Raw genomic sequence first — 24,584 nt, 5'->3', positions numbered from 1 at the left:
AAAAAAAAAAAAAACAGGAATCATTGGCGAACTTCACAGAAAGTCCTGTTTCACAGTCAAGTGGATGCTTCACTCGTTAAATTTTCACACTGGAATTTTTAATAAATGGGCAGCACTATCACATTCCATTTTCCCATTCCTTGACAAGAAACGCATCCCTGCACACATCCACACAGTCACTGTTCAAATTGGATGGGAATTTATTACACCAGCACTTCAGTAAAACATTTCCGAGGCTTGTCCTTTGTCCACTTCCCCCTGCCGTCAACCCGGCCAAGAAAGCACAGCAAAAACTATCAACACAGAGTTGTCTTTTTGACTGGCGACCATCGCCACTGCAGTTTCCTTGCGTATTATACGGTCCCACAACGTACCTCGGCGAACCCAAAAAGCCAGGGGCCGGTTAAATTTGTCAATGTCCGTCTGTTTGGAGGCGAAGATGGGAAGCAACAGCAGCCACGAATCAGAGCAGAGAACAAGAAAGACAACAGGCACGTTGGGATACTGAGAGTGAAATGTTTCGGCGTGGCACTGTTTCACCCAGGGGCACCCCGGAAAGAGCGTTCTCGTGGGTAAAAACTTTTCATTCCGTGTCATGACAGGAAGAGGAGTGCCTCCCTTTTTTTTTTTTTTTTTTTTTTTTTTTTTTTTAAATTTGGGAACTGCTCAGATGATCTCAAAGGTCTTCTTCAGTTCCATGATCAGCTGCCAGTCCGACTTCTGCATGTCGTCGCGGAACCAGTTCTTGAGCGCGTCGATGGATGCCCGAGTGATCTGCGACATTGTCAATTCAATCAGTGACAATGACATCCATTACTACTTTGTCTTCAATAACTGTCAAAGTGATGACATGGACTCACCTTGCTGACAAGAATGTCTGTGGCCTCAAAATGTCGGCCATACATTTTGGGCGACTCTCCAGGAATGGGTTCAATCTTGATACAGATCTCCTGACCTTTCTTTGCGGTGTCCACCGTCTTATGGTTGATCTCGATGCTGGTGACGACACCGATGTCCACAAACTGCAACGCATGAGACATGAATAGGAACATTCAAGCGGGAGGGACTTTGGGACAAAATTCCAGGAATTTTCAAAGTTGTGTGGCTACACCGCTTGTGTTTAATCTGTTCCTTAAAGGGTTATAGCACCCCCACATAGTAGCTAATTAGCTAAAAGGTTCAAAATAACATTTTGCCTTTGAGGAATTGTTGACTTGCTGCTTATTGTAAAGAACATGTTTGTGTTGAGATGATTAGATTAGCATCAATCCCACTTCATTGTCATAGAAAGCTTTTAATTTGGAATATTTCTAAAATTCCCTCATATTTGCAGAAACCTTCCACCCCTTTGCGACCTTACTCACCCCTTTACTTGGAACGCAGATCGGCGTCCCTTGCCGTAGGATGCCAGCTTCCACAGACACACCCATTACAATGGGATCTCTGGAGTTGAAGATGAACTGAGGAAGGATGCGGATCTTCACCGGAAAAACCGCTACGTTTCTGAACACAAACCAAACACACGGGAGCTGTCAATCAACAGCCTCGCACCAATGACGAGTGGCAAAACGCTCACGCCTACTTGAACTCTTCCTGTTTGGCTTTTTTGTAGTCGTCACGGTACTTGGTGAAGGCGTCAAAAAGATGGTAGATGATTTCCGCAGAGAAAATGCGCACGCCGAAGCTGTCCGCCATTTCCTGGCCCTCTCGCTCCACCTTCACATCGAAGGCGAGAATCACAGCATACCTGTGGCAATGCAGCAACATTAGAGTAGACACTGGCTCGTTTCGGGGGGGGGGGGGGAGAAGATGAGCACACGTACTGTGGATCATGCTCCAGCATGGTTGAGGCCTTCATCACATCCCTCTTGTGGACAGGACCAATGTTAATGCCAGCGTACTGCACACGCAAATAAACACAGTCAGTTTGCTTTTCCTTCTTTCTAAGATTGGGGACTGAACTGGTACTCACGGGTACTTTAGATGCGCGCAGAAATTCGAGCAGAGCCTCTAGTGATCCCAGCGTGGACGCCTGCACGTAAACGCCTTTCTCCTCCAGCTTAATGGAGCTCAGAGTTTGTTTGAGCTCATGGATGAGTTCATCCTAAGGACCAGCAGCAGAGATCAGATGTGCCAATTGTAAGTGTGTGTTGTTTGGACTATATTGGACTTACCCTCAAGACAGGTATTTCATCGTCTTTGTGCGCCACCAGCAAGGGGAGCCCTGCCAACGTCTTCTCTAGGTCTTTACCCAGAATCTTCACACCCTGAGATGTCGAAACCTCTTTGTGCTTCTCATATTGGTTCTACATGAGAGAAAAAAATTTGCTGAACAATACTGACACAAAAAGGCTACATAATATCACTGGCGACATTCACGACTCGCGTTTCTGCTATTTGTAAACTCAGTCCCGACCCTTATTTTAAATTGTAATTACTCCTAGAGTTCTGTTTTTTTGCTTATTTGGACTATGAAAAAAAAAAAACATGCACATTATCAAATGGATGTGGTCCAAGTCCAGACTTTTTACATTTACACGTGTAGATGTGCTGACAATGAACGTACCTTGACCCGCAGCTCCTTCAGAGGAGGTGGCAAGAGCAGACCTCGAATCTGCGTTATGATTGGTCCGTCCACTCCGGGGACAATGATGGTCTCGCCTTCTCGTAGGCGCCCGTTGATCAGGATGACATCGATGGTGGTGCCCATGCCAGGCAATGCTTTGACCTGACACGCAGACAAAATCAGTATGTGTTCATCTCGCCAGAGGTTTCAATTTTTCGGGGCAACTCCTTTACCTCCATGACCTGAGCCCGGAGCTCGTCGCAATGCGCAATCCGGCGGGCCAACATGGTCTGAGTGCACTGGACCAGAAGCGCGATGAGATTGCCGATCCCATCACCGCTGTGAGCCGACGTGGGAACCAGTGACACAAAGGTCCTGGGGTCCTTGTTTTCGTAGAACAGGGCGGCGTTGAGACCCTGTGGAGATCAACGACGTGACAGTGGGTTGAGGACAATGTTTTTGGAGGCATATCGGTAAAGAGGAGGGTTGAAAAAGTCTGGGAACATTCCATGCAATTTGAAGAGCACTAATGTTCACCTGCTGAGCAAACTCCACAATGATGGACTTTGCCCTCTCATCAAACTCATCTTTGGTGTTTTTCTTCTGCTTCTTCAGTGTCGCAAAGACGTCTGTCTCAGGACTTCTCTTCCAGTCGTACAAACGGTCAATCTGGAAAGCAGTTCCGCTGTTAGCTAGTGCCACAAAGACGACATACCGACAGAACGTCACCTTGTTAAGCGCCACAATGAAGGGACACTTTTTCTCCTTCAACAGGTTGATGGACTCGATAGTCTGCGGCTCCAAACCGTGCATGATGTCCACCACCAGGATGGCGATGTCACAGAGGGAGCTACCTCGATTCCTCAAGTTACTGATCGAGTACAAAGACTTGTTAGCCATATCTGATCGGTCCAGGCAATCCTGTTCTTCTCTTTGTTTGCACTAAATGATGGCTCACCTGAAGGACTCGTGCCCTGGTGTGTCGATGATCAACATGCCAGGAATGTTTATGCCTTCTTTGTTAAACTAGACACACAAACAAGGAAAAAAGTGACTGGGCTCTCTCGTTGCGTCTTTACTAGTGTGAGTCTGTGTGTGTTGTGACTGTCGTCATACATTTTTCACCATCTTGGTTTGCTCTTCAATCGTCTCTTTCGGGACATTTGTGGCTCCGATCTGCTGTGTGATTCCTCCCGCCTCACCGTCCTGAACGTGGGTATGTCGCAGCTGCGTGAAGGGAAGCAAAAAGAACAATCCAGAACCGTGTCAAAAAACAGAAATCCATCTGTCCATCCATCCATTGCAGCAGATGGAGCGTTATGGTAACCTAGAACAGTACGCGTGTCATCTGCAACATGTATGTGTCGCCAGTGGCGTGTTTACTTGTCTTCTAAAATGTTTGTTTCTTTCGAATCACTCTCTAAGCAGTGGCTCTCCAGTTGATAAGTCGATACCAATCAATAGTGGGCAAGAAATTTATCAGCTGTGTACCTTATCAAGGATCTTGGTCTTCCCAGTGTCGACGTGTCCAAGCACACACACGACCGGCGCTCTCAGCCTGGTTATGTCGACGTTCTTGAGGTTTTCCGCTCTCCGTTTCTATGAGAACAAAAATATCCAGTTAGAGGTGAGCAAAAAAATACAAAATAAATAAATAAATAAACATAAAAAACCGTGATCGCTCCTGCTTCGGGTGCTCTGGACACTCACCTCGATCCGCCTTTTGGCACGATCGTACAGACGCTCCTCTTTGGTCATGTCGTTATCGTCATCGTCACTGTCACTACTCTCATCTTCGCTCTCCTTCGCCTGCTGCTTCTTCCCCTGACCTCCAGCCATCCCTTTTGCAGTCTCCTCCTCTGGCGCCGTCTCGCTTTCCTCTTCCTCCTCCTCCTCCTCGTCATCCTCATCATCTTCTTCCTCTTCTTCCTCTTCACTGGGGGTGCTCTGGGGTGCCGCGACAGGCTCCTTTTTCACCTCAATGTGGACTTTCTTTAACTCTGTTAGAGAGTCACCCAAACAGTGAGCAGCAGCAAATGGCAGCAGATGCTTCTCGCCCTTCATGCTCCAACACTAACCTTTCTCCTCATCGCTAGCAATGGCCTCCCAGTCGTCAACTGCAAAATCTGCCTTCACCTCTAAAAATCAAAACAAAAAGCCGGGAACCACCAGTTAAATCTCGCCGCATCTATCCTTCACATGTCTGCACCTCCTACCTCTCACCTGGCTCTATTAGCGGTGTCTCTGCCTCCATCTTCGGGGCAACAGGCTCTGCTGTCTCTGATGGTGGCGCGGTCACAGCAGAAGTTTCTGTTAAAGAGAATACAAATGAATGACAACCGTTTCAAAAGCTAAATCTGGTTCCCCCTACCTTCTGGCGTCGGCGTGATCTGCGGTTTCCTCTTTCTCTTGTCCGTATAAACCGGTTTCTTCTTTGCCACAGATTCTTTGGATGGCACCACCACTCCTGCATAGTGACACGGGTCAGTGGATGACAGGGCAAATACACGCTACTTTGAGAGAAGATATCAGACTGGCCAACAAACCTTGAGCCTGCAACATTTTAAGTGTGGCTTCAGCCCGAGCCCGTGCCTCCTTCTGGGATTTAGTCAATAACTTCCCTTCCTTCTTCAGCCGCTCCTTCCGCTCCTTCTCCTTCTGCTTCTTCTTCTCCTTGCGCTCTTGCTCAAGACGCTCCTGCCACGTGTCAGATGTAAATTGAGTTGCGTGGAGAGACCATGAAATGAATTAAAACAATCTCTTTGTTACCTTCAAAAACTAACAGACCTGAAACAATCGGATAACGCAAATCATCTGACTAAAAGGGAAACGCTAAATCACTTGGCACCCAAAAAAGAAGATAAATTGTAGCTTGTCCTTGCACAACTAATTAAGGTACCACACATGACAGCTAGCAAACGGTTATTCTGAGGTTTTGGAGTAGAGCAAAAATATTATACGGCCATGTTTTAATGGGACATTCTGATGCAGTGAAGTTTGTGTGTCTTTTTTTTAACCTGTTCCAGCCTCTGTTGCTCCAGCTCTTCCAGCCTCCTAATTCGCTCCTCCTCCTCCTTCTTGGCACGCTCTTCCTCCTACAGACGAGAGATGAGTTGTAACATCTGAGGATGACAATGCCCAGCGTGTTCCCCTTCCCTCCCCTCCCCACACCTCCTTCATCTTGGCCAGAGCTTCCTGCATGGCCTTCACCGTGGCCTTGCTTGGACCCTTTTTCTTCTCCTTCTCTTTCTCCTCTTTCTCTCCTTTCTTCTTCTTCTTGTCCTTCTTCTTCTTGTCACCATCATCTGTACGAATAAAAACAAACTTGACTCTTTTTATCCATTGGATATGGCGGTGTGCGTCGGGTAGATATCTTACCCTCGCCTGCTGGCTCTGCTCCTTCCTGTTCGTCCACTTCAACATCCGCGACTGGGGCCACCGGTAGGACTGTGCCATCTTCAGTCTTCTTCTCTGGTTCTTTTTTTACCTCTGCGCTGGCCTCTTTCTCCTTCAGCTTCTTTTGCTTGAGCCTCTCCTCCTCTTTCTTCTTCTTCTCTCGTTCCTTTTTCTCTGCCTTCTTTTGAGCAGCAGTCTTCATCTTGAAGCTGCCGTCATCCTCCTGTTCGTCCTCATCGTCACTCTTTGCAGCTTTGCCTTTGTTCTTGTTTTTTTTGTCCCTCCGAGAGCTGAATTCTTCATCTTCCTCTGATTCACACTCTTTCTGGTCTCTCCCTTCCTCGTCATCGTCAGCAGAGCCAGGTGTCTTGGCAACTTTCTTACCTTTCTTCAGACGGGAACGTGAGGCGCTCTCCTCATCAGACTCGGACGGAGCGGAAGGTGCCACCTTGAGGTGAAACACTGACATGATTAACGACAGGCAAGTTTTAACAACAACAGTAACATAAATCAACGCTTGATGTAGCAGTCAAGAGTTTAGAAACACCCTCCAATTCGGTGTTCTTTCATTATTTAAAAAAAAAAAATCCTGAATTGTAGATTAATACTTGTCATTGATGGAATAATTTGATAAACAAAAATTTTATTCAAACCACAATATGTTTAATTATTCTAAGTAGGCTTCCATTGCCCAGATTCTGGAGATCTTAACGTGTTTGTGGACGTTTCCAAATGTTTGACTGCTCCTGTATTAGCGATAACTCCTATTCTGCCCCACCTTCTTCAGCTGTCCGTTCCTCTGCTCAGCATCTGCACCTTGAGCTTCATTGTTTTCCATTTCCTCGGTGCTGGCACCCTGCACCTTTCCCTTCCTTGTTTTCTTCTTCTCTGCTTTAGGAGGCTCCACATCATTTTCCACAGCAACATCATCTTTCTGCGTAGAAACAAAGTTGGAGGCAACTTGGTGAAGTATACATATATGCAAGTTTTTGTATATCAAGCGATAAGTTACCAATTAGAAGGCCAAGTGTCAGTTTGGACATTTACTAGTATGTTCTCAAAAAATCCCAGGGAAAGTTTCCAACTTTGAAAACTCCAGCAGTGTTGTAAAGAATGTAATTAGCATTTTGAAGACTGACTTACCTGTCCACCACGTGTCTCCAGGGATAATTCCTCAAGTTCCTTCAAGATGTCATCCTCACTGCAGCAGCGAACAAACAAATATATTGAGAGAGGATTCGGTAAAGTAGGGGCGAGATGAGGAAATTAATGTGGCATACTCAAAGTCGTCCTTCTTGGCTCCCTTTTTCTTCTTTTTTCCTTTCGACTCCTTTGAGGATCCAGCTCCTTCGATCTCTGCCGCCAGAGCATCGATGTCGTCATCTTTAGCGCTGATAGAGTCAAAATCAGCCGGTCAAACACACACTCGCAAAAGGGGCAAAAACCTGCTCAGTCTGGTCCCTCTATGGGAACAAGCGCACACACTGCTGACTCATCAACTTGCTCAGCGTTGATTCCACAGTTGCTCCCGAGCAGAATTGACTTACTGGGCCTGTTTAGTTCTAGCTATTATTCTCTTGTATGAATGACAACAGGTGGACACAAAGCTTAATTCTACCTTCTGCCATCTAGCGGGAGCTCACAAATTGTTCAACAGGTCACTAGACGTCACTAGCGAAAATCATTGGCACAAGTGAAAATCGACAATTTCTCATGACACGCTAATGTACCAATGTTGGGAGTCACTCAACTACAGTGGATATAAAAAGTAAACACACCCCTGTGAGAAAATGTTAGGATTTTGTCATATAAACAAAACAACTTAACATTTTGTAAAAATCTGTGTAATTATATCATTATTATATATATTTTATCTCTAAGTGTACCACGACAGTTACCATTCTTCAATCACAGCAGAAAAACATTGAATTTAATTCTGACTTGGTTGTGAACAAGTTAATTTATTGAGCTCCTATATTAAACTTTTGTACCATAGTTTCTGAGAATCACCCATAAAGCTCACGATATTGAGCAGTTATCTTTAAATGAGCAAAACATGATTCCTTTCTTTTTATTAATGAATTTGTACTGGTCCGGTTGGGACTGTGTCAGGTAGCTAGTGGCTCCACACAGTCACGTAGTGGCCCCGGGTCACTGTTCCTTCAAGTGGAACCCAATGTTTTGGCCAAAATGTTACTCAATCTACTATTTTATGTCAACAAACGTAACAAAAAAACGAATTGTATTTTGGAGGCCGGAACGATCGATAATCACGCAACAAATTAGACACGTAAGTAAAGGTAGCCACTGTAATCTTTTGGTGACTCTTGGCTTGGTTAAATAGACAGCTGGCTGCTAACGCTAGCCCCCTAACATTATTGACTTTCACCTAACACGCACAAGCAGAGCGCCGAAAGAGGCTTTGAGCGACCAAGGGGCGCCAAATGTGATCACCCTGATATACTGAGTACAATTTGTTAAGCTGCACTTTTTCAAAAACAACTTGGTATCCCCTCTCCACTCTCGCAGGCGTAGACTCGTGGTTAGCTTTGGTTAGCTGCTAAGCTAACCGAGGAGCTGCGCCGCAAAAGCACACGTTTCGGTCATGGCGCTCAGTGCCGTTGCGTGTCAGCGAGCGCAAATCCTGCGTCGACCCAAGCAGAAGTTTTCCTTACCTGTCCTCTCCGGATTTTTTCTGTTTCTTCCCCATCTTTCAAACCGAGGTTCTCTGCTACTCCACGCACACTACTCACGGATGGCTCACATCGACCAAAGATCGTCTGTTGAATGCGTGGACAAGAGGGCTTCCATTTGCTTTTCATGATCATCAAACGAGAAAGAAGCCAACAATTATATCATTTTAATTTATTACCGCTGTAAAACGCGTCGAGTACACACACCGCAGCCATGAGCGCGATGCTACACGGCTAGTCGTGGTACTATGAAATGGGGAAAAACCGACAACGACAAACAACGAGTCAGTTTGGTCGCTAGAAAAAGCACAAAGTGAGAGACTTTCGGCATGTGATTCTGATGCGCATGGGCGCCTGCGTTGAATGTCACGTCATGGCTTCACTTGTCACAATTTGGGCGCAAACAAGTCATTATACAAAAAAAAAAGTACAAGTGGTGTTTTAAAACCTTTATTGAGCAAAGGCCCATACATTGTACTATACGTATATCCAAACGTATTTGCTTACCAGCCTCAACTCACAACTTGTGATTCTAAATATACGATAAAAAAAATTATAGCTCTAAAATTACAGGAGAAACGTGCATAATGTTCATAAATAAATAAATATATTTTAACACGTGACGATCTCTTTTTAACGAGTTTCCCCTGGCAGTATTTTAAGACAATGGTTGGCATCTTTTACTTAATTTTACTTTATTTATTGATATTGTGTTGTAGATATGATTGCAAGTCAGTGTTCATTAACCCATGACCGCCAATATGGCATCACAAAGTCTGTGCAGTCTCTTCTGTGTCTCTCCATTCTCGCAATGCAACAGCATCGCAAAAGCTGCAGCAGTGTGTTGTGGACAAAATCGCTCTCCCTCCAGTACATCGCTCAGCTCGCTGCTCAAGTGGTGCGGAAGCCAGTCTGGTGGAACGTCCAACCGACAGTTCTCAATCACACCATGCTTGACTTCTAAAGACAGTTCAACTGTGCGGCCAGCTGATGAAAGATCGTCAGTGATTTTCAGACGGGTTTGGATGCTGAACTTGGGTGTCTTTCCAAAGATCCAGTCCCATCCTCGCAGCTCTGTGGACGTGCTATTGAGACCAGGAAACGCAGCGTCATCGGCGGGATTCACCAAATTCATTACGGCGCTGCCGCCAAACTCTGAGGAGGCGTGCAAGATGGAAGAAAACAGAGTATACTGATGAAGGACCACATTGATCCAAACTGACATATAATACGGTGGAATAGATTATGGTTATGCCCCCCATTTGCAGGGTAGACTGAAATGCAACACCTGTAAAAGAGGGGGATTACTGTAATTTTATATTCATTTATTTTAATTTGTAAAAAAAAAAAAAAAACCTCTTTGGTCCATGAATATTTCAGGTTGCAAACAGAGTCTTGAAACAAGAACGAACCAAGTTTCCACTGTACCTGAACTGTATTGATGTGCCAATGCGTCAAGTAGCGCCTCCCATGTGATTGTGGGATCATGGTCCACCAGGTTGGCCACAGGAGAGGGCACGCTGGGTGTGGCATTGCTGTGGACACCCTTGCAAGAGGAGCGCAACACAGGGGAGAGAGCGTCGTGGTCAGCTGAGTGGAGCAGGGTGCAATGATGGTACGACGACTTCCTGCTGATTCTCGAGGCACTTCCTAGGGTCAACAACAGTATGCTAGTGAGGCTATATGAAAATATTTCACAAATTCCCACGGGACATTTCCAACTTGGAAACTTTAGATACCTGTGATTTTGAAGTGTCCTTTCAGGAAAATGTCAAACCTCTCGGTTGCTGCAACCTCCAATTCGGGCCGGAGCTGTCTAAGGGCCTCAGTGATGACCTTCAGGTTCCTCTGGCGGTTGTACCCCTTCTTCGAAGCAAAGAAGGTCAAGTTCAGGTTCCCTAGATCATGGAAAACTGTGCCTCCACCACTTCGCCTGCGGGCTAGAGATATCCCCAATCGCCGAATGAGCGACAAGTTGCACTCCTTCCATGGATTCTGGTGTCGCCCAATGACCACAGCTGGCATGTTGCGCCACAGCAACAGAATGTTGCGATCCTGCAGGTCCACATTAGCCTCGATCCAGTCCTCCAAAGAAAGGTTCTCATACACGTTGGTGGACTGGGAATACAGAACAAGGCCCCCCTTGCTGTCAGTCAATAGAGTGCTACAGGTGCGAATCACCCCAGGGAGCGTTGTACAAGTGCATGTTCTTAAAGAGCCTCTGAAATAAGGCAACGTCCTTCTGATGTGCAGCAACATCCCCATCAGCTCCACATGACGTTGCACTCTGAAACAGTCAGGAATGATAACACAGGTGAGCCATTTGATATGTAGTGGTTCACATAGCTGACTTGTCCATTTGACATGGGCTATTCCCATTCAATAAGATGGATGTCTGCGTATGACAAAACAATGTTTTATTTGCAAAGTTCCACATGGAAGTTTACTAAAACTTTCAGAAACTCTTTTAAGTAGTTTACTCTTTTGCAACACTAGGCTAGCGTGCAGTCTGCCTAACATCAAAAGACCGTTTTAACACTTAACAGATTGTGATTGTCTCATGATGCTCTTCCTTTGGTTTAATAGGAATGCTACCACTGGAATCCTGGTGTGCAGATTCTTTACATATACGCATAATATATATTTTTTTAATGCGTGGATGTATAATGGGTAATTTTTCTGTGCTGCTACATGCCGTACTCGCCGAGTGCTACTTTACTAGCCTAATATTAGCATCGCAGCACTGTGAAACAAAACATATATTGTTACGAGTTTATTCCCTATAATCAACAGCAAATTTAAACTTCTTTACAGGCTATTTAATAGAACCAAACAGAGATTCGTACGTGCCTAAGCGTAGATATCGTTGTCCTCAGAAGTTGTTTGCGTACCGGTGAGTTTTGACCGTCACCGTAAAGTTCACGTGTAGAAACAACTGGTTAGCGATTGGTTCCGAGCAAAGCGGTTTCACTTTTATACACCCGTATCTTAAAATATTATCATATTGAAAACCAAAAACATTATAGTATGCAATATAAAATTCCTAAAAAAGAGTAATTTAGTGTTGTGTAAAAAAAGTTAGTAATAAGGAGAGAGAGAGAGAGAGAGAGAGAGAGAGAGAGAGAGAGAGAGAGAGAGAGAGAGAGAGAGAGAGAGAGAGAGAGAAAGAATTTCTTGACCTTATCAGCCAAAGCTTGGAAGATAATTAACTAAATGCTGACAACAAGCTTCCTAACAGTGACTGCAATAGACCAGAGGTCAGAACAAGAACCTGAAGAGATAAAAAATCTAATTGTGCGATAATTCGAGGAGGTCCATATTGTGTCTCCAACAATCAAAATACAAAGATTCTCTTGGTACAGGTGCACTCCGCAGGACTACTTGGGGTCATGGTCCTCCATGTTCGGCTGTGAGTACACAAGGAAACCATTCAAGATTGTTTGTTATTAGTAAGTGTCTCAAGTTGTGTTTGTGAAACTTCACTTGATTGGCAGCAAGCATACAGGAGTTTGTTAAAACAACAATACGATGGTTTGAAACTAAATTTGCTCTTGCAAACAAATTTCTGATTCTCAAAGGGGAGGACATTTAAACATTACCAGATTATTTTCAACGAAGAGTGCTAAAATGAGAAATGTTCTGTTACAGAGATCATCTACATAAATTCCTATTGACTCAGTGACAAGTTTTGTGTTTATTTTGTAAAACAAACATGGAGAAGCTCCCGCACAAAGAACATATGTATTTTGGATGAGCTGAGAAGGATGTCAAAAGTTGAAGGTAAGCGAGAGAAAAACAAAACATTTGTACATTCTTTCTCTAATCCTGCATTTATTTCAAAGCCAACAGAGCCTCAGCTTCAGGCTACTAATAAAGTTGGAGTCCCGGCTCCAAAGGTCCTCAGTTGAGGAAAGCACAAACAACAACTTGGCCACAAAGACAAGCGATGGGAAGCGAGCAGAAAACCTCTAAGGAAGTCTATTTTGCCGTACTGCCAGATAAATATGAACCTTTGAACGAGGATGAAGGAAGCCAGGAGACGCCAGAAGAAAGGTTGAGAAGGAAGGAGAAGAGGAAGAAGAGGAGGAAGAAGTACATTAAGGTAAGATCTACTTTTCATCTGGTTATGAAGTACTGCTGTAAACAATGAATTTCTACTGTCAAATATATTCAATAACAAAAACGAAATCTGCCTACAAAATAATTTACCTCTTTTATTAACGTCCGTCGTGGATGTACCAAGAAGATGAAGAAAAAAAAAACAGGTCATAGGTCACAGACAGATGAGAGAATACGTAATGGCATTCCTTTAATACTGAGTCATTTAATATGATAAAATATGAGCTTTAAACTTGAAAACGCATTTCACAATTGACTTTAGTCTCAGCACCCGGCCGGGTACGCTCTGCTCAACAGAATGTCAAGAAGGCGTGCAGCTTCAGCTGGCGCTGCCTGGTGTATGGCCTGCAGAGCCTAGCCGCCTCGTTCTCCACGCCGCTGTCAGTTGCCGTCGTGGTGATGGAGCATCGAACGAGAAGTGACCAGTGAAAGCGTGAATGGAGCCTCACTTTCATTTTTCCGGTCAAATGTTTGGAATGTAAAATCCTACATCACTGCAATTATTTTTTTTTCTGTTTTGTGAGTGTAAAGAGATTTGTTCCTGGATTGTATCAAATAAAATGTGTGTGTAAACCTTTAACTACTTGATCAATCAGTAGAATAGAGCAGATTAAGCAAATACTCACTTTTAAAGAACCTGTAAAGTGAATTCCAAGATGAAGGTGAAAAGACTGAGAACTAGTCATTCTTGGAGCTATAACGTTAAACTGTTTGTCATCATTCTAGTTTTCCAGGGCACATTTCTACCACTACAGCGTGCACGTAGCTAGATAGATACGGTCACATCCTGAACCATCGTCGCTCACCAGACTGATTCTCGTCCTCTGTCTTACGCCTCTGTCCGTCCGGGCTGGATGGGCTGAAAATTCATCCCTACTTAATTTCATTATTTGAGGAGAAAAACAGGCTTGTGACTGTATAAGCAGTACATGCATACTTCATGTATGTTGATGAGCATAAATTGCCCTTCCCCAGAATCTAGGGTTAAGATTATTTTCCTTTTCGCCTATGCTGTGGCTCATCTGGCCCCCTCCACTGCGTCTTTATGAGGCGAAGAAGGGGGAGCCAAGACAAGCTTGAAGTTTAAAAAGTAACATTGTCCAAAGTCCTAACAGCAGACCTTTGGCTCGGGAAGTTAACATGGCGCCGGGTTGTTGAAATCCACATAGCTATCCACATGTCTCCGCTTCAGCTGTCCGTCTTCTGGCGTTTGTCGCTTGCCTTCTTCTTCAACGCATTTCTCTTCTTCATCGACATTTTCATTGCCACTTTGGATGGGGAGAACTGTCAGCATGGCAATGGCACAAGCGACTCTGGAACCAACCCGCAAAACCAATCAGTGCGCATGGAACTTTTGGAGGAGGAATTTGATTGGATGACTAAAATCGGCAGCCGAGACGTGAGTGAATCATTAAATATAATAATAATAATATTATAACAATGTTCTCCGCCTACTGCCCGTTGACGGCTGGGATAGGCTCCAGCACACCCGCGACTCCTGTGGGGACTAAGCGGTTCAGAAAATGAATGGATGGATGGATAATAATAATAATAATGAATATCTAAAATATCTCACATTAAATCTATCTAAGGTAAAAAAAAACAGCAAGTTTTGATTACCTTTTTAGTACGTATTTCATTTTGTTTGTTTGTATTTAAGTTATTTAAATTTGAAAGGTGCAGTTAAAGGTTGATCGGAGATTTTCAGAGTGCCATATTTGTGTCACAATGTATTTCAAATACATGTTGATTAAATGTGTGAATTAAGTGTTACCTATGCCCCATAACTCTTTGCGTGAAATGTGGGAGGAACTTCCAGAAGAGCAAAATCAGAGTTTTATTTAGATGGACACTGTTGGTGTGTCTTAACTTTCTATAACAGTTACAGACTTCAACAATGTGGGAACGCTAGTTGTTGCCACTTTTAAGAGAAAAAATCACGATCTCGCTTCCTGCTTATCGAGCATGACATAAAAAAAGAGGCCAGTGACAAGGTCCAACAACAATCTGAAATCTGTCACTTTACATGTGAGAAATCTGGAAAAACTATGAGGCGTTGTCCTCATTCCGTCATTCCTCGCTCGAGAAACAAAAAGAATTTTGCAAAACACGAGACGAAATTAAAGCTAACTATAATGAAAAATCCCAAACTATTAATTCAATCATATCTGAGGGTTGCTGTTTGAGATGTTTGAATCATGCACTACATATAGCAAGCAAAGAGTCACCGACCGTCTGTTTTTGAATGCGTCAGTCAGTGTGTGGCCAGACTCCATGGTTGTCCTACGGCCGAATCGTCTTCATGGTGGGTATGCTGCTTGGATCGCTGGTGGGCGGAGCACTGTCTGACAGGTACAATTCTCACCAGATGTGGCACGAAGAAGGATTAAAAGGGCACAGTCACTTATCTCAAGGCGCTACTGAACAGATATCTGTTTACAAATTTAGAGAGTAAATGTGAAAAGTTGTCTGCAAAATACAAAATGTTATTTTCTTTACTTTTCTGACCTGTCACAGACTACACCAATTATCTGCACTGTCAATTTAAAACAAAAGGGATGGATGGATGTTTTCAGAATTGGATATAATCGATTGAACACCAAAATATCAATTTAAAAAAATAATTGTTGTAATCAGCCCTACTTGTAGTACTTTCTAAAAACGTAGAAAGTATACTCTCCACATCATCAGCATGGAAAATGCAGGTGCAAAACACTGTTGTATTTCTTACATCGTTGCACACGTGTGATTGTTTTGTTTTGTAACATGGTCTTTTTGTCTTTGCGTGTTCAGGTACGGGAAGCGTCCAGTGTTGCTGTTTTTCGTGTGTGTGCAGGCTCTGTGTGGCCTTGTGCCAGCTGTTTTCCCTCAGCCAACCCTGTTCCTCGCTGTTCGTTGCTTGACAGGCGTGTGCTGCTGCTGCATCAACAATTGCTCCGTCTCTCTGGGTAAATAAAAACAAACAAACAAATAAACACAGAAAATACAAGCGAACTAGTAGAACGTCAACTACAAGTACTTGTTGCAGCTCAGAGTCACAAGGACCTACAGTGTTGCTTTTTAAACAGATGTTTTTATTCTTCAAGCTCACTGACCTCCCCTCCACACAAGTGTTTCAACTGCTGAGGCCAACATGAAGATACAGTAGTATAGTAGCCATAAGTGTTCAAGGCAAATTCAGTAACAGGAGAATGTCTGGCCAAGCCTCTGGCTAGGGGCTTACATTTTACATTAATGTAAGCCACAAGTGATTGTGAGGGCCACCTAAGTCAGCATGACAGCAAGCGTTGCTAAATGATAATATCAAACGCTCTCGGCTTTTGACTAAAACCAAAATCCTCTGTTTGGGCATTGCAGCTGTGGAGTGGACCGCCCCCTCCGCCCGCCTCTGGTCGCCCGTCTTTTTGGGCTTCTGCTTCAGTCTCGGGACAATGGCCGGAGCTCTGTTGGCCTGGCTTAGTCCCACATGGACACAGCTTCACCTGTCTCTCGCGCTGCCCCATTTCATGTGCCTGCCGCTCTTCCGGTCTGTCCTCGCCTGCCCGTGTGTCTGTCTTCACTGTCCATTCAACAGTGTCCAGTGTCTGGATAATAATTTGCTCTACTCAGGCGTACCTGTGTTTATCTACTACACAGTTCACTTCCGGAGTCTCCGCGCTGGTTGGTGCTAATGGGGAGGACGGATGTTCTATACCGCTACTGTCGTGGAAGTGCTGCCAACAAGCAGTGTGTGGACATGGTACACACAAACACAAACACAGACATGACATCCTTCTATCTGAATAATCTACTCGTCTGTGTATACTTAGATTCTGGGCGCAGACTTGCTTGAGAAGCAGCGCGCCGCTCAGACAGCCCAATCTCCAAGTGACCTCCTGCCCTTCAAACATCCAACTGTCTTGCTGCGTCTGTCAATCATGGGGTATCTCGGGTAACGCATTGTTTTGATGAACTTTCAGCAAGGCTATAACCGTAAAATGCCGCAAGATGGTGCCAAAATCCTAGTTAATACAGCCCTGCAAAATTTGTGAATAACTTCCACAAGCGATCTCCAACCCTCTTCTCTAATGGCAGAACATTCTCACTTGGCCAGTTGTCTAGGAATTGCGTAACCGTGTGAGGATGCTACGCGTGCTGTATTGCAGATATGAGAGATCTCTTAACTTGTTATTCCATGTTGAGTAAAATTCAATTTGGGTTTTTTGTGCCGGTCAGTGCTGCGACTGCGCTGACTTACTATGGCATCTGTATGAACATTGGCTCCTTCGGCGTGAACATCTACTCGGCCCAGTTCTTCTCCGGACTTTCAGAGGCTCCCTGTCTGCTCATTCCGCTGGTTCGCCTGGATCGGCGTCCCTTCAGCATGTTGACTCTGTGCCTGAGCGGAAGTGCCTGCTTAGTGTCTTTGCTGCTGTCCAGATACCAATGTAAGAGTTCAACATACTAACAGTGTTTTCAAACTTTATCGAGCAAAACTAAATAAAAGAAAACAGATCATCTCTCACAACAGGCAAATGGATGGGATAATGGGATTATGATCATGTCTGTTCTACAGGTGACGCAATGCTCGTGATGGGTTTGGCACTGCTGGGCAAATTCAGCATCCTAGCCACAACCTACATCTGGTCTCTGTACAACATCGAGCTGTTTCCCACAGTGGTCAGGTGACACTGGGCGATTGACTGATGGCAAATTCATTATCCTCTGAAGCTTAATTGTCTTGTGTGTTCTACTTGCAGGCAGCGTTGCATGGCGGTGGTTGATTTGTGTTACCGCCTCGGCTGTCTGTTCAGCACTCTGTTCCCACCCAACCCCGAAGGAGCCATCCCGCTGGTCGCCATGCTCATCTACAGCAGCGGGCCTATCATAGGCTGCGGATTGTGTCTACTGCTTCCCGAGACTAGCGGCACCCCGCTCCCTGACTCTCTGGACGACTGTCTTAGGCCAACTCAACACTCCCACGAACCAAGGTGAGCACACAAGTGCCAACTGGAGCTGTGACAAGCATAAGGTCATCGACACCGCTGGCAAAAGAGACACAGCAGAGCAGAGCTGGCTCCAGGCATAAGCCAACTAGGCACACGACCGCTAGGGGGCATCGCAAGCGCAATTAACACAACCAATTATTAGGCACCATGTCATACATTCAGTGCTCCTTGACCCCACGTTTGCCTTCACTCGAGCTTCTTTCCTGTCATACAGAATTCACTCGTTAAGATCATCTTGTCCGTTTCTTATCAGGGGAAAAGTTACTGGGAAGAAGTTAGAGCAGTTGGAAAAGTAAGTATAGAGATGTTTGCCGGTTTTTGTAAATTAGATCTATATGGCGCACGACAGCAAGGACGCGCTTTGAACGACGCAATAATCGATTTTAAAAATGTATATAAAAAATAATCAATATTTGATTGAGCGGGACTGAAAAAAAATCTAAAGCATTTAAAGAGTTGTAGTAAAATCAAGTCTCATCTACTGTCTTTTCAGGAAGCTGCCAACCCAGATGGCTGTCGTTGGCGCAACAGAGTGAAGGCAAAAGCACGACATCTCTCAGGCAGCGTGAAACAGCTGTGTTTCCTTTTCCATGAGCCACTTTTATTTTTATCTTTGTACTGTGCCAATTTGTCTTGCAACATTATTTTATTTGGTTATAAACCAACACACATGGCTGGTGAATAGTCGTATTTGTCACAGAATTAAAGGGATACAAATCATCATCCAAGATTTCAAGTGGAACAGACGGTTTGCTCCATTGCTGTGAAACTTGCACAAGCACACTTTCACCTTTCTTATATTGAGCAAGTAAGCTCTTAACATGAATCACTTAGAAAGCTTCTTCAATACAAAATCGATTTTATTTTAAAGATGCTAAGAAAAAATTTAAAAGCAGCTGAAGCGAAATGATTTGGGATTAACGAATAGATGGTTGACCAGTGAAGAAGTTATGTTCAAGAATCCCAAACGGTTTGAGCATTAGTTCCAAATCCATGTACCAGCACGCTTAGTCTTTACACAAAAGACAATGTTGTAATTAATACTAGTAAGAGAGTCATTCTACTAGTGGGATGAACTGTGAGAAAAATGAGTGTAACAGTACAGCTGAATGTTAAGAACATATACGTAAATGTTCAAACATCTTGCGGTAGTTCCTGAGCCAACATGCAGCTACTTTCCTCCTGTAACCCTGGTAACCAAGTGGCAGCGGTCAATAAGTCACATAGTTTGCAGGAAAGATGCCCTTTCGACCACCCAATTGCCCCTCCCACCAGTCGTACTGGTTCTCCGTCTTGGTGATGATGGTGATGCGGTCGCCGGGATTGAAGCTCAGGTCACCGGGCTGTTGGCCAGCATATGCGTGGACTGCGGTGACCACCAGGGGTTCACTGGCTCCTTATAGATAGAATGTTTGTATTATTATTATTATCATAATAAATGTCAGGATACTTCCAGGTCGACTGAAACAATGACAAAAATGTGTAGTTTAGGGTTTTTTTTTTACCCTTGAAACCTAAATCATGTGAATGATGCAAACGGTTGTACAGAGACTTTTAGTTGATAGCCTTTTACTCTTTTTCTTCATTCTCTGGCTGTCAAAGAGACAGATGACTTTGTTTATTAGTAGTGCAATCAGAGAAAGCCTTTTACTGCCTGGAAAACCATGTTGAGAAATTGCACTGATTAACATTTGATGTTTCGATGATTTGTTACATGCATCACAACTCTATGTGTCTTACCCAAGTTCGGAGCGTTTCTGGAGGGAAACTCACCTGAAACAGAAAGCCCACAGTTATTCATTATAAGCGAAATCCACTAGGGGGTGCAGCAGCCCGAGGAAGCACTTGAAGACCAACTTACTTGAAGTGTCAGATTTATAGACGGAGATACTTGGGTAGAGTGACCTTTGTCCTTCTGCACCTGCACACATACAGTTGCCATGGTTACGGTGATGACTAACTGGAGACATTCAGACCTGCTTCTGCATGGATGACATTTATTAGATGGACATGCATTTGGGTACTAGGGCAGGACTTGAAATGCAGTCATTTTACCATTAGGAGGCTGGGAGGTGTTGACTACTCGTGAAGGAGTAGGAGCTGGAGGTCTGGCTGGAGGAGGACGTGATGACTGCAAAGAGACGGTCGAGGAAACACTGTTAATGCTCAACAGAAAAAGGCTGTAGCCTTTGACGAGCCCAGCTCCACATTTGGAATTAAGAGACCTTCGTAAGTACAAACAAGTTTGCCTTGCCGTCATTATTGACATGACAATCAATACTTTTGACTTCACCCTCATACCAGTCACACCACTGTGACTGGTATAAAACAAATTTACCTTCGTGGCCACTTTCTTGCTACTCTGGTCTGTAACACCGGCCTCCGCGTAGGCATTCAGCATACTGTAAAGATGGTCACACTCCCGTGGTGGGTCCACAGCTCCATTCAAAATGGCAGATGCTCGTATTTCCCGAGAGTAGAACCTGCAAGCTCAAACCAACAGCTGTATTGGAATTCAGAATGAAAACAAACAAACAAAAAGGTCCTGGCTGTCAAGCTGTCCCACTTGCGGTTGGTCTCCTTGCGTTCAATCAGGTACGAGCCCTCCAGAGACAAGCCGGCAAATAACCCTCTGGACTTGCAGTAAGTGTAGACGGCGGCCGTATTACGAAGAGTAACATCGGCCTCCATGTTCCTGGAGGGATGAGAATTGTCAAATTACACGGTCCCAAAAAGCACGAGAACATGCATTTTTTATTGTTTGGGAGCACCTGATGCTCAGACAAGGGCCTGCTGCCCACAGGAGACCATCTGATGTCATTGGCATGAAAAAAGAAAACAACACTGACCAAGCTTCTCCATTCCAATACAACTAACCTGCCCATTGGACCCACAGCGACCGTAAAGTTCCCCCCCAGGGTCAAGTTCCCCCCCTTTGTAAATGCGTCAATGGCCCGCCGATGGTTTAGGACGATCACCAGGTCTGAAACCTAAAAAAGATGGAGGCGGTGAATGGTTTGTCAAAGCGGCCATTGAACAAGCGTCAAAACCACTCCTCGCTAGCAAGACATTTTTAAAATGCCATTGAAATGACTCACCTCCACACCAATTTCAAAGCCGCCGCCCAGGCCAGCGATGCCAATGGCAGAAGGGGCCGACCAGCCTGTGCACAGAAACACAAAGGTGTCATATTACAAGAATAACATTTTTAAATTCACTCAGACATGTTTGTTTCTGTAAAGATGACAATTGTTTTTTGAAATTTCTTCTGTGACCATTGCAACTTAAATCAATTTTAAATTTCTGTTGCAACGAGGTCTGCACATAGCATTATGCTTGTAATACACTTATGAGGAGGATCATGGAAGAGATTCCTATAACCCAAAAGTTTGAGGAAAAAGCCAGGAAAAAGTACGCAAGGGTACTCTTATTATCAAAGGTTTTTCACAACATGGTGTTTTTATATTATTCCCATTAACCAATCATTGGAGAAAAAAAAAAAGCATTTATAAAGATACTTTATAAAATTAGCCCTTTCCTGATATTAACATCTAATTAAATATTTGGACAAAATGAGTCATTTGACAGTCAGGCGAGTGAAAAATAAGAAAAGCCTCGCCCCTTAACTCACGTCTGTCACCCAGCCTGGCGATAACAATGCCGCTGCCTCCTCTTGCCGTGATCACGAATCCCGCCTTCACCACGGAGATGATGGCGAGCCCCTCAGCAGATGCAATCACATTTGCTGCACGCACGACAAGAAGGCAAACAGCATAAGCACACTTTGTTTTGCACAAATAGCTCCCCCCCATGTTAAATAATGTCTTGTTTTTCAACAAAAGGATGGAAATTAAAACCTGTTTATTTCCACTTTAATTCATTGAATAAGCAACAAAATAGTCACAGCCTACCATATGGACAGTCAACCACAGGACACATACAACCCCTCACACCAAGACAATTTAGTCTTCAATGAACGTATTTTTTTGGGAGGGGGGGGTTATGTGTGGAAGCCCAAGTACCCAAAGAAAACCCACACAAGTATGGAGAACGTCAACTTCACACAAGAATTTAAGAGCCCAGACTAAAAACCACACCCTCTAAATTGTGGGGTGGATGTGCCGCACCTCCACTGCACCTTCATAATCATACACAATAATTCTAAGACAACTGAATGAGTATTGGGAAACCCCTACCTGGGATGAGTTTGTCCAGCCCATTGCCGGAGGAGATTTCGGTGAATCCTCTGAGGATCTTGGAGACTTTCTTGACCTCAGACGCCAAGTCAGATGGAAGTAGGCTGTTCACTGCACACAGTGGCATAGCTGTTATGACTTACAAATAAAGGGCAAGGTTAGATGCCATGTTGACATTTACTAAAGTCATTCACACTGAAGTCAAGAGAAAACTTTGGAAGGAAAAGACAATTACAGTCACTGACATTTCAGCTGCACTTTGTATGACTTTTCAGATTGAGAAGACCTTGAAAAGACCAGAGGAATGTGCTGATTTTGCGGTGGCAGGTGGAACGTTGGCAGTTTTGTCACAATTCTATCAGAAGCGCGTCGATGCAAGTGTACTTCCAGTCCCACGGGACAATTTCTGTCCATGTGACAGTTCTAGTGTTTCCATCCACATCTGGATCAAGCATTGGAGGCCACTGTGTTGTGCGACTATTTAAAGTCATGTAAACAAGGTTCATTCTAGAGCAGGGGTGTCAAACAAAAGTTTGTCATGGACCACAAAATGCTTTTAGATTCATTCGGAAGGCAAACTGTAACAATTACAAAACTTGTAATCGCCCCCATTATATTCTTTATGTTCCTGAGGCCTGAAAACTATGGCATGTTTATAATAATAGAAGACAGCACCACCGTGTGGCCGATGTGCTTCTCGGTACCGGAGTGATCAAAGGACTAAATAACCAAACCAAAGCGTCCCTCATTTAAAAAACTATGACAGTAATGCTCGAGTAACAGGTTACTTAAATGAGTAACCGGTTAATTAATGCCCAATTACTACACTGACATCTAATATTCACATAAAACATCACTCTTAGAAGGAATCTTACTGCACACAAAATAGAAAGGAAGTGAAAAAGTTCGAATGGGCAACGTACTTCTTTGATTCCACCTTACCAAACGCGAGCACTTTGATTATTTTTTTTTGTCCTCCATGAAAGCAAACTAATTATCGTACACTCCCTTGTAGTCAGGCACTGATAAATTTGGCAAGTTGAGCAATTTATAAAATGATCCTCGGCAGCACTATGCCTACACTTGCCAAGTGGTTACTGTCGAACGCACATAAAAACACTTACTCACGAAAATCTAGCTGTTCCGCAAGAGGAATTTCTGAAAAACTTACTTTTCAAAAGCAGCGTCTCGTCAGATTGTTCACCTGTGACAAACGTCCCTTCACTTCCGCTTCACCTGTCGCGTCGTCTCGCCAGCCAATCACGAGTGAGCTTGAGTGTTTACGTGCCAGGTGGCCATATAAAGAAGAGTTGCTGGCGCATCCGGGTCATTCCAGAATTGGAATTTCGGCAGCTCATTTTTGAAAAACAGGCCGTTTGTTCAATCACTTTTCGTTATGTTTTCAAACATATGTAATTTCATTCGTCCTCCCCAATCAATTGTACACTCGTGATCTTTTTATTTGCCTTTTCCTGTGTTAAGCTCATTATTTTATTATGCATGTCTGGGCGGCACTGTACTGGTTAGCGAGTCCACCTCACAATGCAGAGGTAGTGGGTTCGATTCTGGTTCTAGTCCTCCAGTTTTCATGATCTCTCTCTGTACCTGTATGGGTATCTTTGGGAACTCTTGTTTCCAGACACATTCCAAACACATGCATGGTAGGCCAATTGACCACTCCAGATTGTTCGTGCAAATGGTTGGTCAGCTATGTGTGCACTGCGACTGGCTGGCGACCAGTTCAGGGTGTCCCCTGCCTACTGCCCGAAGTCAACTTGGGTCCTGAGAGAAGCTTTAGAATTGTCCATTGGTTTGAATGGTTGTTAGTAGCGAAACGAACAAAAAACGAACGCTATCGAAAATACAACAAAATGTATGGGAATGAACTCCCCCAAAGCAGTACTCGTCAGCGAGAGGCAACATGAGACTGTGAGTTAACTTGGAAGTGACCTGGCTACTATTAATGACCAAAGGTTGACAAAATTATGAGTTACTAGTTCTTAAGGGCACTTTTATAACATTAGTAAAATCAAGTTGTGAAATCCAGTAGTGAAAAAAAACATTAGGCTATGGGTGATATACATAGTCATATTGTTAGTGCGGCCTAGTCTTTCTACTAAGTGTGCTGAATTGCTTACACGTGAGGAAAAAGAGCCTGTTTTACATCAATCTTAAAATGCCTATAAAGGACATGAAAGAAATGCTCAAATGGCTTGCCGTGCTTTATGTCCATACAGTCAAGCTTGTTTTGAATCTTCTTGAAATGACAGTTCCAAACTGCAGAGGCCTGGGGACATGACACAAAGCCGTAACTTATCGTTTTGTTAAACGTCAAGCTACTTGGCAGATGCTAGTCCGATTTGTCTTTGAAAGCGTTGGTCACGCTGATAACTTTTGAGAAAGACCAGAACATTCTCAATTGTCTTGAAATGGAACCAGTCTGGAAAACATGCCTCAGGAGCAAACCAGTCACATCTGTCCGGATGGACACTTGGCATGTGTCAGGCAGCATGACAAACAAATTACCCTAAGAACACTCTCTCCACTTCAGTGGTTAACAGTTATTTTTCTTTAATCCTACTACCGCATAAAAGAAAATGCGCTACTCTCTACCGTCGTCATGATC

At 44.0% G+C, this 24,584-nt stretch overlaps 4 protein-coding genes and 1 long non-coding RNA gene across 13 annotated transcripts; 2 read left to right on the top strand and 3 right to left on the bottom strand.

Moving 5' to 3' along the window:
- Positions 1–182: 182 nt before the first annotated feature.
- Positions 183–8,920, bottom strand: eif5b (eukaryotic translation initiation factor 5B). Its single transcript, XM_049755798.2, has 26 exons — positions 8,638–8,920; positions 7,243–7,353; positions 7,106–7,163; positions 6,741–6,896; positions 5,945–6,410; positions 5,738–5,871; positions 5,584–5,661; positions 5,113–5,263; positions 4,938–5,033; positions 4,790–4,876; positions 4,645–4,704; positions 4,277–4,566; positions 4,058–4,165; positions 3,683–3,793; positions 3,525–3,592; positions 3,296–3,437; positions 3,104–3,235; positions 2,800–2,982; positions 2,567–2,728; positions 2,175–2,306; positions 1,973–2,104; positions 1,824–1,900; positions 1,583–1,747; positions 1,365–1,503; positions 861–1,022; positions 183–774 (listed from the first exon to the last, which is right to left on the bottom strand). The coding sequence occupies exons 1-26, from the start codon at positions 8,670–8,672 to the stop codon at positions 667–669; spliced, it is 3,543 nt and encodes a 1,180-aa protein (XP_049611755.1). The 5' UTR covers positions 8,673–8,920; the 3' UTR covers positions 183–666.
- A 169-nt stretch (positions 8,921–9,089) lies between these two features.
- On the bottom strand, positions 9,090–11,613 carry lipt1 (lipoyltransferase 1). 2 transcript variants are annotated; one of them, XM_049755808.1, is made up of 4 exons: positions 11,506–11,613; positions 10,395–10,942; positions 10,084–10,305; positions 9,090–9,810 (listed from the first exon to the last, which is right to left on the bottom strand). In XM_049755808.1, the coding sequence occupies exons 2-4, from the start codon at positions 10,918–10,920 to the stop codon at positions 9,398–9,400; spliced, it is 1,161 nt and encodes a 386-aa protein (XP_049611765.1). In that variant the 5' UTR covers positions 10,921–10,942; positions 11,506–11,613; the 3' UTR covers positions 9,090–9,397. The 2 variants fall into 2 exon arrangements, with proteins under 2 accessions (XP_049611765.1, XP_049611766.1); XM_049755809.2 differs by having other exon boundaries at positions 11,502–11,606.
- Positions 11,614–11,824: 211 nt separating this feature from the next.
- Positions 11,825–13,354, top strand: LOC125989431 (uncharacterized). 2 transcript variants are annotated; one of them, XR_011088161.1, is made up of 4 exons: positions 11,825–12,104; positions 12,304–12,435; positions 12,498–12,757; positions 13,072–13,354. It is a non-coding gene; the product is annotated as an uncharacterized lncRNA (long non-coding RNA). The 2 variants fall into 2 exon arrangements; XR_007488686.2 differs by having other exon boundaries at positions 11,829–12,064.
- A 526-nt stretch (positions 13,355–13,880) lies between these two features.
- Positions 13,881–18,490, top strand: si:dkey-190l8.2. Of its 6 annotated transcripts, none has more exons than XM_049755804.1 (11): positions 13,881–14,173; positions 15,033–15,126; positions 15,681–15,722; positions 16,132–16,300; positions 16,411–16,513; positions 16,584–16,705; positions 16,990–17,201; positions 17,330–17,438; positions 17,514–17,744; positions 17,977–18,054; positions 18,256–18,490. In XM_049755804.1, the coding sequence occupies exons 1-11, from the start codon at positions 13,952–13,954 to the stop codon at positions 18,296–18,298; spliced, it is 1,425 nt and encodes a 474-aa protein (XP_049611761.1). In that variant the 5' UTR covers positions 13,881–13,951; the 3' UTR covers positions 18,299–18,490. The 6 variants fall into 6 exon arrangements, with proteins under 6 accessions (XP_049611761.1, XP_049611759.1, XP_049611758.1 ...); XM_049755802.1 differs by having other exon boundaries at positions 15,029–15,126; positions 15,568–15,722; positions 18,016–18,054; XM_049755801.1 differs by having other exon boundaries at positions 15,029–15,126; positions 15,568–15,722.
- Positions 18,491–18,601: 111 nt separating this feature from the next.
- Positions 18,602–23,274, bottom strand: sh3yl1 (SH3 and SYLF domain containing 1). 2 transcript variants are annotated; one of them, XM_049755810.1, is made up of 11 exons: positions 23,130–23,274; positions 21,959–22,069; positions 21,394–21,507; positions 20,861–20,925; positions 20,640–20,752; positions 20,329–20,457; positions 20,101–20,245; positions 19,818–19,893; positions 19,624–19,683; positions 19,503–19,535; positions 18,602–19,158 (listed from the first exon to the last, which is right to left on the bottom strand). In XM_049755810.1, coding segments are annotated over exons 1-11 (1,032 nt in total). In that variant the 5' UTR covers positions 23,131–23,274; the 3' UTR covers positions 18,602–18,973. The 2 variants fall into 2 exon arrangements, with proteins under 2 accessions (XP_049611767.1, XP_049611768.1); XM_049755811.1 differs by lacking the exon at positions 23,130–23,274 and adding an exon at positions 23,083–23,101.
- Positions 23,275–24,584: the final 1,310 nt, after the last annotated feature.

The sequence above is a fragment of the Syngnathus scovelli genome, chromosome 2 (assembly GCF_024217435.2).
Source record: "Syngnathus scovelli strain Florida chromosome 2, RoL_Ssco_1.2, whole genome shotgun sequence".
Taxonomy (NCBI): Eukaryota; Metazoa; Chordata; class Actinopteri; order Syngnathiformes; family Syngnathidae; genus Syngnathus; species Syngnathus scovelli.
This window is presented reverse-complemented; position numbering and strand designations above follow the sequence as displayed.

What these genes read in the sequence shown, in the direction of transcription:
- eif5b (XM_049755798.2), bottom strand. Translation starts at nt 8,672, where the DNA reads ATGGGGAAGAAACAGAAAAAATCCGGAGAGGACAG. An exon ending in GTGCCAAAAGGCGGATCGAG is followed by an intron (nt 4,166 to 4,276) that starts GTGAGTGTCCAG and finishes TTGTTCTCATAG; the next exon opens with AAACGGAGAGCGGAAAACCT. An exon ending in CCAGGGCACGAGTCCTTCAG is followed by an intron (nt 3,438 to 3,524) that starts GTGAGCCATCAT and finishes GTACTCGATCAG; the next exon opens with TAACTTGAGGAATCGAGGTA.
- lipt1 (XM_049755808.1), bottom strand. Translation starts at nt 10,920, where the DNA reads ATGGGGATGTTGCTGCACATCAGAAGGACGTTGCCTTATTTCAGAGGC. An exon ending in AGGACACTTCAAAATCACAG is followed by an intron (nt 10,306 to 10,394) that starts GTATCTAAAGTT and finishes TGTTGACCCTAG; the next exon opens with GAAGTGCCTCGAGAATCAGC. An exon ending in GGCACATCAATACAGTTCAG is followed by an intron (nt 9,811 to 10,083) that starts GTACAGTGGAAA and finishes ACGCCTCCTCAG; the next exon opens with AGTTTGGCGGCAGCGCCGTA.
- si:dkey-190l8.2 (XM_049755801.1), top strand. Translation starts at nt 13,952, where the DNA reads ATGTCTCCGCTTCAGCTGTCCGTCTTCTGGCGTTTGTCGCTTGCCTTC. An exon ending in GGCGGAGCACTGTCTGACAG is followed by an intron (nt 15,127 to 15,567) that starts GTACAATTCTCA and finishes TTGCGTGTTCAG; the next exon opens with GTACGGGAAGCGTCCAGTGT. An exon ending in TCAATCATGGGGTATCTCGG is followed by an intron (nt 16,706 to 16,989) that starts GTAACGCATTGT and finishes TGTGCCGGTCAG; the next exon opens with TGCTGCGACTGCGCTGACTT.
- sh3yl1 (XM_049755810.1), bottom strand. An exon ending in GCTGGACAAACTCATCCCAG is followed by an intron (nt 21,508 to 21,958) that starts GTAGGGGTTTCC and finishes TCGTGCGTGCAG; the next exon opens with CAAATGTGATTGCATCTGCT. An exon ending in CAGAAACGCTCCGAACTTGG is followed by an intron (nt 19,159 to 19,502) that starts GTAAGACACATA and finishes TCTATCTATAAG; the next exon opens with GAGCCAGTGAACCCCTGGTG.